At 36.3% G+C, this 13957-nt stretch overlaps 1 protein-coding gene across 1 annotated transcript; it reads left to right on the forward strand.

Moving 5' to 3' along the window:
* Positions 1–9767: 9767 nt before the first annotated feature.
* On the forward strand, positions 9768–10589 carry LOC116005820 (protein FAR1-RELATED SEQUENCE 5-like). Its single transcript, XM_031246057.1, has one exon. The coding sequence runs from the start codon at positions 9768–9770 to the stop codon at positions 10587–10589; it is 822 nt and encodes a 273-aa protein (XP_031101917.1).
* Positions 10590–13957: the final 3368 nt, after the last annotated feature.

Here is a 13957-nt window from a genome sequence, read left to right on the forward strand (position 1 = left end):
GAATTTAGAGTTATTAAGTTGTGAATGTTTAGTTTTAAAACTGAAATGTAGAACAAATAGTAATATAATCACTGAAATGTGTGAATGTGTAGTTTTCAATGTGTGAATATAGTGTATAGAATATGTGAATATATAGAAATGAATGTGTGAATGTTGAACAGATAGTAATATAATTACTGAACAAGTATCACTGAAGTATGTGAATATATGACTTTTCAAACTGTGAATATAGAGAATTGAAGTTGTGAATATAGAGACATGAGTGTGTGAATGTAAAACAGATAGTAATATAATTTCTGAAATGTATGAATGAGGACTTTTCAGACTGTGAATATAGAGTATTGAAGCTGTGAATATAAAGACATGAATGTGTGAATGTAGAACAGATAGTAATATAATTATTGAAATTGTGAATTTGGATTTATTAAGTTGTGAATGTTTAGTTTTAAAACTGTTAATACCTTATTTAAAAATTGTGAATATATAGTATAGGAGGTTAACAAAGTTAAGATTATTATGGTCAATGGTCAATTTATAGTTAGAGAAGTGTGAATGTGGTGTTTTGAAATTATGAATATAAAGCTATGGGGGTGTGAATATGTAACAAAATTAAAACTTGTACAAAAAAGGATTACAACATAGTTCTACAGGAATACAAGGAACTATTGTATATTCACATTTGAGTACAAGCTGTTCGTTTCTTGTTGTACAAGAGTTTGGTTTTCTTGATCACAATGTTTTTCAATGTGTTGGCACGCCACCTTATGATTGTTGCGGCGTACCTGGCCCTCAATCCAATTAAGAAGTCTTCCTAAAAATATACAAGATCAAATAAATACTTTATTGCAATGCTAGGAAAAAAAAAGAGAAGAAATTATTCAAAGCTAGTATTTGTGTACTTACATTTAAGCTTGCTTTCTTTCTGAATCCCGGGTTCCATTTCTTCAATGTCCCATTATATGTTTCCATATGCCTCATTACAAATAGTCCGCAATCAATATAATTTTCTGATTCTTTCCAATTCATGTCAACAACCTCTTCGGTTAGCTCATCCACCTTCCAGAATAGGGCAGATGACCCCAGTGCTAGGTATTCTTTTAAAGCTGTAACCTGGACATAAATATTTAAGTCTACCACTGTTACACATTCACACGTTCATAACAGTATATTCGCAGATTATCTACTCTACATTCACAGATTGAAAATACCACATTCACACATTTCAATGCTACATTTTCAGTGATTATATTACATCTGCTATACATTCACACTTTGATAACTCTATATTCACACTTTATATACTATATATTCACGGTTTGAAAAGTACACATTCACATACATGTAGCAACTGAAAAGGAGCTCAAGTTGTTGATCAACTTACCAAGAGGGTTGTGCAATCTCCATACTTGTCCTTCATGGTAACACCACGATCTAAGGACTTGTTGTCAATTATTTCAAGTTTTGAGGCTTTAACATTGATGCAAATGAGAAAATAGTGCCCATGACGAAGCACTGGAAAGAATATCTAAGTTCAAAAAAGGAAAATAAAAACAGTGTCATTAATGTCTTGAATGTGACTAGATAAAACTGAGTGTTGTTGATAAACTCACCAGGTTCGCATCAGCTATGTCCAAATTTTGTAGGCGCTCAATTTCATATGTCATCCGTTCATAGAAGTTTTGTTTCTTTTTTTCAATCGGGAGACATTTCATCCATTCGTGGGTGGGATCTAGTTGTAACTAAGATTAAAAAAAAAAAAAAACAAAGTTCTCAATTTGGATACTTTTTTAAGTCAGAAATACGGATAAATAATTTTAAGTTCACAAATTTTTATGCTTTTTGTGTGAATGTGGGGTATATAAACTGTGAATATAGAGTATAGAATATGTGAATCTTTAAAATAGTTAACACAGTCCAGCAACTTGTACCCTGTAATGTGTGAATGTATAGGTTTCAAATTGTGAATTTAGAGTATAGAAACTGTGAATATAGTAGTATGAATGTGTGAATCTGTAACCAAGTTAACACAGTTCAACCAATATTTAAAAAGTATACTTGTTTACAAATTCAAAAAGGACTTACGTAGGCAATTGTGCTGAAAAACACCCTCTTCGGTTGCCCGGGTGCACGCTCTTTGTCAAGCACTGAGAGCCTCAATGCCCATACATCTAAGAAGAAATTTTCAACTTGGCCAACACTGAGCGAGATGAAGTGATCCCTAGTGATCTCAATGTCACCAAAGCTGAAAAGTAATTCACTACAAAAGGCACAAAAAAAATTAAAATTAAAAAAATAGAAAATTTACCTAATTCACATTAATGTAAGTAATTAATAAATATTTAGATGGAGCATACTCTTTAGGATGTTCATCAAAAACTTCTACAAATGCATAGTTTGAGAGGAGTTTATCTGGGACAGTGCCATTTCTGATTTTCATCCCATGTTCATTCTAAAATGGAGACCGTAGGTTTAGGGGGATGTTCATGAACTTTCGTTGAGGCCTCTTTCTAGTAATGACATCCTCGACATCAGATTCACTCTCCGCTAATGCACTGTGTTCACATAATAGAAGTATTTAGTCAACAAAAACAGAAGCTTATGTTTACCAAATATAGAGCCATATATTCACACCTTGTTATCTCTATGTTCACAGTCTGTGAGGTCTATATTCACAATTTAGAATTTTGGAGGTTTAGCCTAAAGGTATTTAGTTTTAGGTGTCCCAACGCTTTCTTCACAACTTTAGATCCCTATGTTCACAAATTGTTAACTGTATATTTACCATCTGTTATATCTATATTCACAATTTGATAACTGATTCCCTTTGTTTTACAGATTCACAGCTTTAATGTTGTATATTCACATTTTATATATTCCATATTCACAGTTCTTAAACATCATATTCACACATCTTAGGACTTTAGATTCACTATAAGTAGGTCACCTCTGTTACAGATTCACAACTTCATAATTTTATATTCACATATTGCATACTAAACATTCACATTTTTTATAGTCCACATTCCCAACATTTTAGGGCTTCATTGCTAACTTTACAGCCATTTTATAAATTGACAAAAACATAGTACTAAGATCATTCTTTGTAGTCTAAGTTCTAGAGTCTGCTATGTAAAAGTATTCCATTACCTATCAAATTCATCAATAGGGGAATCAGCCCTTTGAAAAGGAACTCTAATCACACCAGGGGTTGAAAAAGTTGCATCTTTTGTGGCTTCCACTGCAATTTTATCCACCAGGGCATCAATCCCCGGTTCCCCCGTAGCACCCTCTGTCTCTTGCTCTTTCTCCTTCTCTTGTTGCTGCTCCTTGTCTTTCTGTTGCTGCTGTGCTGGTGGTGGTGTTGGAGTCAGCCCCAAATCACTCTCTTGCTGCTGTGCTGGTGGTGGTGGTGGAGTCAACCCCAAATCCCTCTCCTGTTGCTGTGCTGGTGGTGGTGTTGGAGTTAGTCCCAAATCAAAGCTCGAAGCATCTACTTGGTCCGATGGTTGTGTTGTTTGAGATAGCCCCAAGTCAAAACAAGGGGCATTAGGGTCCATTTGTTTCCTTGTCTTTTCAAAGGCTTAGACAGGGGCATCCACAGCCGTAGTGAAGCTTTCACTACCAAAGAAGATGTCGTCCAGCTGGGAGGATGTTGGGGTTGAAGTGGCTTCTATGGTGCTGGCAACAGTTAGCATGTTAGATCAGCTTGAAAATGTCTTCCTCATCACATTTACGGGTGCTCCTTGCTTTCCAATCTCAGCCATAGCCTCACCAAACTCTCCTACTGTCGAAGCCAGCTTTTGTAGGATCCCTGCCACCCTATCTACACTTGATGATGGGACATTCAATGCTGGTTCAGCAACAACAGGAGGTTGATCATTCTGCCTGGAGGTGGCAGTAGCAACATCAGTAGGTTTTGATATACTGGGGAGCACTGTCCCCCTTCCAAACGACCCTACTTTGTTTTCTTCTTTAACCCTTTTTCTGGCAAGTTCAGCACTCCACCCAACAATGGTTGGGTATGTTCTATTCACTCGCATCCCCTTGAACTGTACTTGGTCAAAGTACACAAGCTGCATAAGACAGGGAGTTAGAACTGAAGTTTATTCACAGTTTGAAAAGTCCATATTCACACATTCACACATTCAGTACAGTATATTCACATATTCGATACACTATATTCACAGATTGAAAACTCCACATTCACACTTTTCAGTAATTATATTACTATCTGTTCTACATTCACACATTCATGTCCATATATTCACAGCTTCAATATTCTATATTCACAATCTGAAAAGTCTACATTCATAGATTTCAGTAATTATATTACTATCTGTTCTAGATTCACACATTCTTGTCCATATATTCACAACTTCAATACACTATATTCACAGTTTGAAAAGTTCATATTCACACATTTCAGTGATACTTGTTCAGTAATTATATCACACATTCACACATTAAGTACTCTATATTCACATATTCAATACACTGCATTGCCATCTTGTCCTAAACCTTAAACATCCCAGCTGGCCTCTCCTTCTTGGGTGGATCACTCCCCTCATTGTACTAGTAACTAGTATCTCCTTCTTGGGTGGATCACTCCCCTCATTGTACCAGTAACTAGTATTGGACGTGATCCTCTCAATCAGCTGCTCTCCATAATCCGGGCTCATATCAATGAAAATATCTCCAAAGGATGAGGTATCTAGAATAATCTTGGCCCAGTTAGTCAGCCTCTCATAGAAAGACGAGAACAATTACACCTTATTCCTAATAGCATATGACCGCATGGAATGGGAATTCTTACGTAGTATGATGTTGAAACTCGGTTATACCCCACATTGGATCGAGCTGGTTATGTTATGTGTCACCTCGGTTGAGTATAACATCCTTGTTAATGGTTCTATTATGGGTAATGTGACACCTACACGTGACATTCGGTAAGAGGATCGTATCTCTCCATATTTATTTCTTATTTGTGCCGAGGGCCTCTCTTTGTCTTTGCAGGAAGTTGAGGGGAGGGGTGACATACATGGCTATAGAATTGCGAGATGTTCCCCTCCAATATCACATCTCTTCATATATAAATGATAATACTATAAATGATAATATAAATGCAACTAATACTATAGAAGCAGCATATTTAAAAATATTATATGAACGTTATAAGTATTATATTTTCTAAAAAATGGAAGCTTTAGAATATATAGCAGCCAAACCTTTACAATATTATAGAGATATTAATCAACATATTATAAGCTGTAGAATAAGTGTCGAAATAATAAAACAAAAAGAGGAAGAAATAAAAGAATCTATTGAAGAAAATTATAAACTACAACAAGAAATAAATAATTTAAATAATAGACTAAGTATAAAAGAGGAAGAAATTAGACAAAAGGATATAGAAATAAGAACACTATTAGAAGAAAAGTTCAGAATTATACTGGAGGCTGAGGGGAGGGGTGACATACATGGTTGTAGAATTGCGAGATGTTCCCCTCCAATATCACATCCCTTTTTCATGAACAATAGTCTCCTTTTCTTTAAGACCTCCATTGATGAAACTGTACGAGTTCATAAATGTCTGTAGAATTATGAGTGAATGTTAGGCCAGTGTATTAACTTCCAGAAATCAAGCATCTCCTTCAGCATTAATACTCCCACTGTCATTAGGGACCAGATTGCTGCAATTTTTACGGTGCAACAAGCGATGGACTTTGGGAAGTACCTAAGCTTGCCACCTTGCCTAGGAAGAAACAGGTAGAATATGTTTGATTATATTGAAAGGAAAATCTGTGACCGTATTGGAGGATGGCAAAAGAAAATCCTATCACGTGCTAGAAAGGAAGTTTTACTCAAAACATAGCTCAGGCAATGCCAACTTTTTCCATGAGCGTCTTCTTACTTCCTCGAACATTGTGTGATAAACTTGAGAAATTTTTCAATAAATTCTGGTGGGGTGGAGGCAGTTCAAATACAAAAGGAATTCATTGGCTAAGTTGGTCGAGAATGTGCGCTCCAAAGTGTCGTGGAGCTTTGGGCTTTAGAAGATTACAAGAGTTTAAATGTTTTATGTGTCCTTACTTGTCAAGCAAGGACATCTTTTCACGAAGCAGAAATGGGGCATAATAACAGTTTCATGTGGCCTAGCATATTAGCAGCAAAAAACCTCCTTGTTGATGGTCTATCCCGTCATATTGGTAATGGGGAGGACACGACTATTTGGGGCACATCATGGTTGGCATGCAGGAATGATCTACATCTCGTCACAGATTGCATACCCGAGTTGAAAGATGAAAAAGTCTCCAGACTTATGATTGCGAATAAAACATGGGATTTGGAAATTTTAGAAGATTTGTTCAGGCCCGAGGATATCCCCATAATTCTTAATACTCCTATTTGTCATGAGTACTCTGACAGTTGTTATTGGAAGGATGATTTGCGTGGTCAATACATGATCAAGAGTGGTTATCGTAGACTTCTAGAGGCGATACTAGATGAACAACACATGCTGTAGTTCCAAGCTTGGGATAAAATCTGGTCAGTTCAGGCTCCACATAAAGTTCGTAATCTTCTGGGGCGGTGTGCGCGTAACATATTACCTGTTCGTGAGAATCTACGTAATAAAGGTATTGTGACCAATGAATGATGCACATTCTGTCAGCATGCACAGGAGACTATGGAACACGTTTTGTTTGAGTGTAGTTTTTCTAGGCAGGTTTAGGATGAAGGTATTTTCACATATTTTCTTAACCGGAGTACCTCTCTCCTACAATTCATGAATCTATGTTTATAGAACGGTTCTAGGTCAGTGGCAACTAATTTTGAGGCGTGTCTCTGGACTCTTTGGAAGGTGCGAAATGATAAGAACTGGAATCATAATCGTCACATCCTCCAAGCGGGCTGTTTTGGGACCAGCACCACTTTGGCCAACCACTTGGGATATTTGACCTCTCGAATATGCCCGGCAGCTAATAAAGCATCGATCTCCTTCTTTACGAATTCTCTACGGTCGGTTGAGAGATGCCTCTTTTTTTGCACGACTAGCCTATAAGTTGGATCCACAGCTAACCAATGAGTAATTATAGACCGGTCCACTCCCGGCATATCCTTGAGTCCCCATGCGAATATAGCTCGGTATTTACTCAAAACTTGCACGATCGACTCTTTAACGGTGTCTGGCAAACCCTTTCTAATCCTCGCCCCCATCTTTCAGAGTGAGTTGGGTCAATCTCTACCTCTTCTAGCTCAAGAGCCGTCTCAGGTCGTTCTAGCACTTGCTCTATTAGTTCTTCCTTCTTGGCGATAGTATGAACCCAGAAGTCTGCACTACCCATTTTACGACATGTTGCAAGTAACAATCGTGGGCCACCTCTGATCACTCCGCACGACCCCAACTCCATTGGGCGTCCAGAACATCATGTCCAGAACATCATGCACAGATGCTGCAAAGAGATTAGTGCCCCCAAATCTTCCAATCTCGGCCTTCCCAAAATTACATTATGTGAGCTAGCATTCTAACTGGACGACTACAAACTCCATCTCTAGAATATTGACATTCGGATACGTGCCCAGCTCGACGAATAACCTTATAGAGCCTTCCGCCTCTATTGAGTCGCTTGTGAACCCCGCCAAGGATGTCTTTACTGACTTCAGGACGTCTCTCGCCAACCCCAACTTATTAAAAGTGTCCAAATACAACACATTGATGCTACTGCCTGTATCTACCAACACTCGTCTGACGACGGTGCCAGCTATATCCATGGCTATGACTAAAACATCTCGATGCGGACCGACCCCCGGGGGTAGGCCTTCATGAATGTGCTAGCGGACAGCAGCGACCGGGCTGTCGACCGGTCCTTTCTACCCTCAACCTTGCGCTTAAGATCTCTAACATCCTTTGCTAATTCAGCAACCTCCCGGGCAGGTTCTAATGTTTCTCCATTACTCTCGGCTATACCATCAAGAGAACCAACCTTTAAGTATTCTACTGCTTGGAGCTTGTTGGTCCAAGGCTCCGCTAATCTAGCGGCCTCGGGCCATCTACGTGGTTTGGGTCTTGTTGTTCTTCATTGAGTTTCGACTCGTTGGTCGTCATGGCTTTGACGTTTAGAAGCGCCTGGCTGGCTCCAAGGACCCAATTGATCTAGAACTGAGCGTGCCTAACGATTTTCTCGATTAGAAAGTGAATTAGGTCATTGCATTTTCTCTGGAGACTAGTCTTGCCCTTTTGTTTTCTACGACCGACCACGACCAATGGGTTCCATCGTTGTAGGGATCGTCTTTCCCGTCTATAGGTAGCACTATAGAGCCTCCAAGATGCGTTCGACAACCTCTATTATCGTAGGGCGAGATCTGTTTGGCCAACTAGTAAGAATTCAACGACCGATCCAGATGATTACTGCACCTCTTTTTCTTAACGATCTTCTTCCAGGTCACTCTCCCTTGGCCGAGTGGAGCAACCAGATAGTGAACGGAGGTCGCGAGTCGATCTGCTAGACTGGGTTTGCTAGCGTGTAGTCACCATCTTAGGGTTTAGTGTTTGTGTTTAGGTTTGTTAAGGAACGAACGTAAACATTTCTTATCGACCCATAGACATCGCCAATGTTGGTTTGTGATTTTTGGGCAGTAAACGGTTGGCCAACACTACCCAGTAAACGGTTAGCCAACACTACCGTTAAAATAACGAGTATATGAGAAATATAGAGAGAATAAATATTTTGTATTGATTAATATGTTTGTCCTTTATCATATATAAGAATAGGGGGTTATTTATACATATTTTGGGTTAAGACCCCAATAATGAATAGAAATCATAGACTACCTCATATTAGGAGTCTTTGTTAACTTAGGAATGGGAGATCCTATCATAGTACAAAATAGGCTCAATCCTCTAAATCTCTTAATTTGGCTCCATATTGAATATTCTTCTTGAGCTCTTCTTGGTCATCTTATTTCCTTGGGTTGGGCCTCGCAGCCCAGCCTTTATAACTTGATCAATCCGATCGGTGGCCCGAAAAGTGGTCCTACTAGCCAAATTAGTTTACCATCCATGAATTAGTATTACATTTTCTAGTATAAGCATTATATTTTTATGTTAACCCAATTCGACTCATGTTATAAAAATTAATTAAAATAAACATACCTACATTTAATTAAATTGATAATTACAAACATTTAAATTAATTTTTGTTGTTGCTTTTTTCATTTTAATCATTTTAAATTTTAATTATAATTAAATCATTCAAAAGTTAAATCAAAAATATTAAATGTGGTATTTTATATAAAAAAAATTGAAACAAAAATATTAAAACAATAAAAACAAACAAATTATATTTAAAAAAAAATTGAAGAAGCAGCGTGATAAAACCAAAAGAAAAAAAAAACGAAACCAAAAGAAAAACCAAAAAAAAAAAAAGTAACTCCACATCTCTCCCTCTGTGTTTTCTGACATAAACCATGGCTTTGCAGGAATTCAATTCTCCAAAAAAGTAACCCCACATTAGTGCAAAATTATTTGAACACTTTAAGAAAGCAATGGGTGCAGAGCCAAAAGTAATTGTTACTGATCAAGATCCAGCAATGAGACAAGCAATTCTAGCTGTATTTAATGAAGCTAGGCATCGTTTTTGCATGTGGCACATTATGTGCAAGTTGGGTGAAAAGGTTGGTTCTGTGCTAAGTAATAATGAAATTTTTAGGAAGAAATTGAACTCTGTTGTGTGGAGCTCATACTTAGAACCTCTTGAATTCGAGAATGAATGGAGATCTCAATCATGGAAGAGTTTGATTTAGTCAACAACAACTGGTTTGTACAAATGTTTGAGTTGCGAAGATATTGGATACCAGCCTATTTCAGAGATGTTCCTATGGCTGGTTTATTGAGGACTACATCACGCTCAGAAGGTGAAAATGGTGTTTTTAGTCGATTTACTACCCCTCTCTCTAGTCTTGTCCCATTTTATATGCAGTTTGAGCGTGCTTTGGACTCTCAAACACACAATCATGCAAAACTTACAAGTGATAGTGAGGGGAACATCCCAAAAATGAAGACACCTTTGCCCACTGAAAAGCATGCTTCAACTGTATACACACTCTCTATTTTTTACGATATTCAGAAGGAAATATGCACAACATGTTTTAATTGTCGAGTTTTGAGTGTTCGAGAAGATGGTGACATACTATATTATGAGATCAAAGATGGCAGTGATAGAAAGTTTACTGTGGAGCACAATGTAACTGAAAAGAAAGCTGTTTGTAGTTGCAAGATGTTTGGAAGAATTGGATTGTTGTGTAGCCACACTTTTGTGGTTTTTAAGGATTTAAACTTTGATAAAATCCCTATGAAATATGTGCTGAATCGATGGACTAAGGATGCATCCTTAAAGCCAATCTTCCATATTGATGGTCTCACATTTGATCAAGGTGCAGGAATGGATGAGAGGAAGGTGTTGTTAGCACAATTGTGGGGTGATATGCAGTGTTGTATTGGTCTAGCAGAAGAAGCGAAAATGGATAAATTGGTTGAATTTGGACAAGTGATTAAACAACAAAAATTGATATTGATGACAGGAACAAGCTGATTTATCCCCTCCTCATAGGAAGAATGCAGTCATAGAGTCTTATTGTGAGTCATCTAAGCCTTCCGAGATCTCTATTTTACCACCAAGAAAAGCAAAAAATAAGGGCTTTGGTAAGCGTATGAAAGGGAAAAAGGAGTTAGCAATCGATGCATCAAAGAAAGGTTTAAGAAAATGTCATACGTGTGATGCTTACTTAGAAAATGACAAGAGACATGACAGTAGGAATTGCCCACTTCGAAAGGAATTAACAAATGAAGAGGATTGACCATTTCCATATTTTGTAATGCCAAAACAGTATGAATTACAACATTTTAAAAAGACGAATGAATATTTTACTGTTAGGTTTAAATATTTGCACTGTTTGATTTTAATATTTGCACTGTATAAGTAGAATTTATGCACTACAAGTTATTATGTAAACAGTTAGGTTAGAATATTTGCACTATTAGGTTTAAATATTTGCACTATATGAGTAGAATTTTTGCACTACAAGTTATTATAAAAAAAGATGAGTTCTATGCAATTTCAATTCATATAGGCATATGAAAGTGCACTGGTAGGCACAAAAATATACTGTATGGCACAAAAAGACCCCTATAAGCAATAGAAATCATAGACTACCTCATATCAGGAGTCTTTGTTAACTTAGGAATGGGAAGCCCAATCCTATCATAGTACAAAATAGGATCAATCCTCTAAATCTCTTAATTTGGCTCCATATTGAATATTCTTCTTGAGCTCTTCTTGGTCATCTTATTTCCTTGGGCTGGGCCTCGCAGCCTAGCCTTTATAACTTGATCAAATTCGACTCATGTTATATTAGAGATTCGTAAGATAACCTCACGAGAAAGTCACTCATAAATAAATAATTATTAATATTTCAAATGCAATTACATAATAATTTTAATTTATCCAAACATCACCTTGCATAACATAAATTGACTATAGCTATTAAAACGTACAATCGAATAAGCATCCTTATTAGGGATGGCAATTCAACCCGCCCCGGACGGGGAAAACTGATCCCCGCCCCGACGGGGCGGGTTCGGGGAATTATTTCGGGGAACGGGGGCGGGGATGGGGAGAAATTCCTAATCCCCGCGGGGAACGGGGACGGGGACGGGGAGGGTATTCCCCGCCCCAACCCCGATCCCCGCTCCCCGCCCCATCCCCGATTCCCCGTATATTATTATATTATATTATATATTATATATTATTTATATACAAAGTATATAAGAAATTAAAAGTTAAAATCCTAGAAGTTCATTTGTTTTGTTATGTACTTATATTTAGACTTTGGACTTTGAAGGAGTTTGAAATAATTTAAAGTATTTAGCATTTTATGATTATGTATTTTTGTTTGAAACTTTGGATATTTATAGTAATTTTAGAGTTTGGATATTTTAATTTTATTGATTTATGTATGATGAATTTGGACTTTGTTTAAAGATTTAAGGCTTAGTTTCTTTTTTTATAATATTAATTTTTTTTTAAATTTACATAATTTAAAAAAATCCCCGCGGGGATTCCCCGTCCCCGAAAAATCCCCGCGGGTATGGGGATGGGGACGGGGAATGGGGAGGGATTTCGGGGACGGGGACCCCATTCCCCGCCCCCGCCCCGTTGACATCCCTAATCCTTATCAGTTGGGGTTTTTTCTCCATTTTTTTGTGGGCCCCAACATCCACCTTACCATCCACTATCTCACTCAATCACAAAAACTATTCTCCACATTAGTTTAAAGCTTTTTTCTCAGTTTTTTGTGGACCCACAATTTTCCAAATCATATATTTTAATTATTTATTTATTTATTTGAATTATAAATTTATAATTATAAAAATTAATTAAAATAAACATACCTACATTTAATTAAAATGATAATTACAAACATTTAAATTAATTTTTGTTGTTGCTTTTTTCATTTTAATCATTTTAAATTTTAATTATAATTAAATCATTCAAAAGTTAAATCAAAAATATTAAATGTGGTATTTTATATAAAAAAAATTGAAACAAAAATATTAAAACAATAAAAACAAACAAATTAAATTAAAAAAAAAACAAATAGAAGAAGCAGCATGATAAAACCAAAAGAAAAAAAAAAAAAAACGAAACCAAAAGAAAAACCATCAAAAAAGTAACTCCACATCTCTGCTCTTCTGACATAAACCATGGCTTTGCAGGAATTCAATTCTCCAAAAAAGTAACCCCCACATCAGTGCAAAATTATTTGTTTGTATTTACACTGTTCCAAGAACCAGTGTAGATGCTCCAAAATGTCCAAAAAATCATAGCTACAGAGATCCATCCGGAGGCGGTTGTGGGACTGTCGGCAGATCCCAATTACCTCCGCCGCCGGTTCCGCTACCGCTATTACCGGTACCGGGTTTTCGATTACTCGCACCGCCACCAGTTCCCATTCCACCAACCCTTGCACCTCCTCCGCCGCCACCCCGGCCTCCGAAGCCGCCATACGAGGGAGTAACAGCAGACGTTACGAGAAGGAATATTAAAGAGAGCGCAAGAATCACCTTCACCATTTTCTCCGATCCGCTACTCCACCAGACTCTTCCTTTTTTCACAAAGTACAGTACAGTGGAGAATGTATATAGCAGAAAGAAACCTATGTACACCGACCACGTATAGTAACTAAAACACAAAAAAGTCGGTTTTTGATCCACGTCTACTGGTTAACGAAATATATGGTGGAAGGATGATATATATTGCGATTTCTTCTTAAAATTGCTTTTTAAGAAATACAATGTTTGGTTAACAAAAAAATATATAGAATATCTCTCAAATATAGCGATTTCTTCTTAAAATTGCTTTTTAAGAAATACAATGTTTGGTTAACAAAAAAATATATAGAATATCTCTCAAATATATATATATATATATATATATATAGAATACAATAATATTTTTTTAGAATAAGTTTTTTTTTTTTTGGTGAATATGCTAAATCCTTTAATTTTCAATTTCCATAAATAAATTATTTTCTCTTTTTAAAAATTACAATTTCGAGAGACCTCTTTGACAACTTTATTAGTGAGGTTTTTCATGAGTCTCAATATTTCCGTCATCATCCACTATTTTACTCAATTTCAAAAATCATTCAATGTATTGTTTTAGGTTTTTCCAAGTTTTTTGTGGACCACCATTTTTCCTCCATTATATTTTAATTATTTTTCCATTTATTATCATTCTTTAAATTATAATGGTAATTATAAATTTTTTATTTAATTGATAATTATAAATTTAATAACAATATTAAATTAAAAAATTAAATAAATAAATTGATAGTATAATATTATTAAAAATTATGGAGTATGTGGGACTACAAAAATTAAATTAAAACAATTTTTTTT

This window comes from Ipomoea triloba, chromosome 15 (assembly GCF_003576645.1).
Source record: "Ipomoea triloba cultivar NCNSP0323 chromosome 15, ASM357664v1".
NCBI classification, from domain to species: domain Eukaryota; kingdom Viridiplantae; phylum Streptophyta; class Magnoliopsida; order Solanales; family Convolvulaceae; genus Ipomoea; species Ipomoea triloba.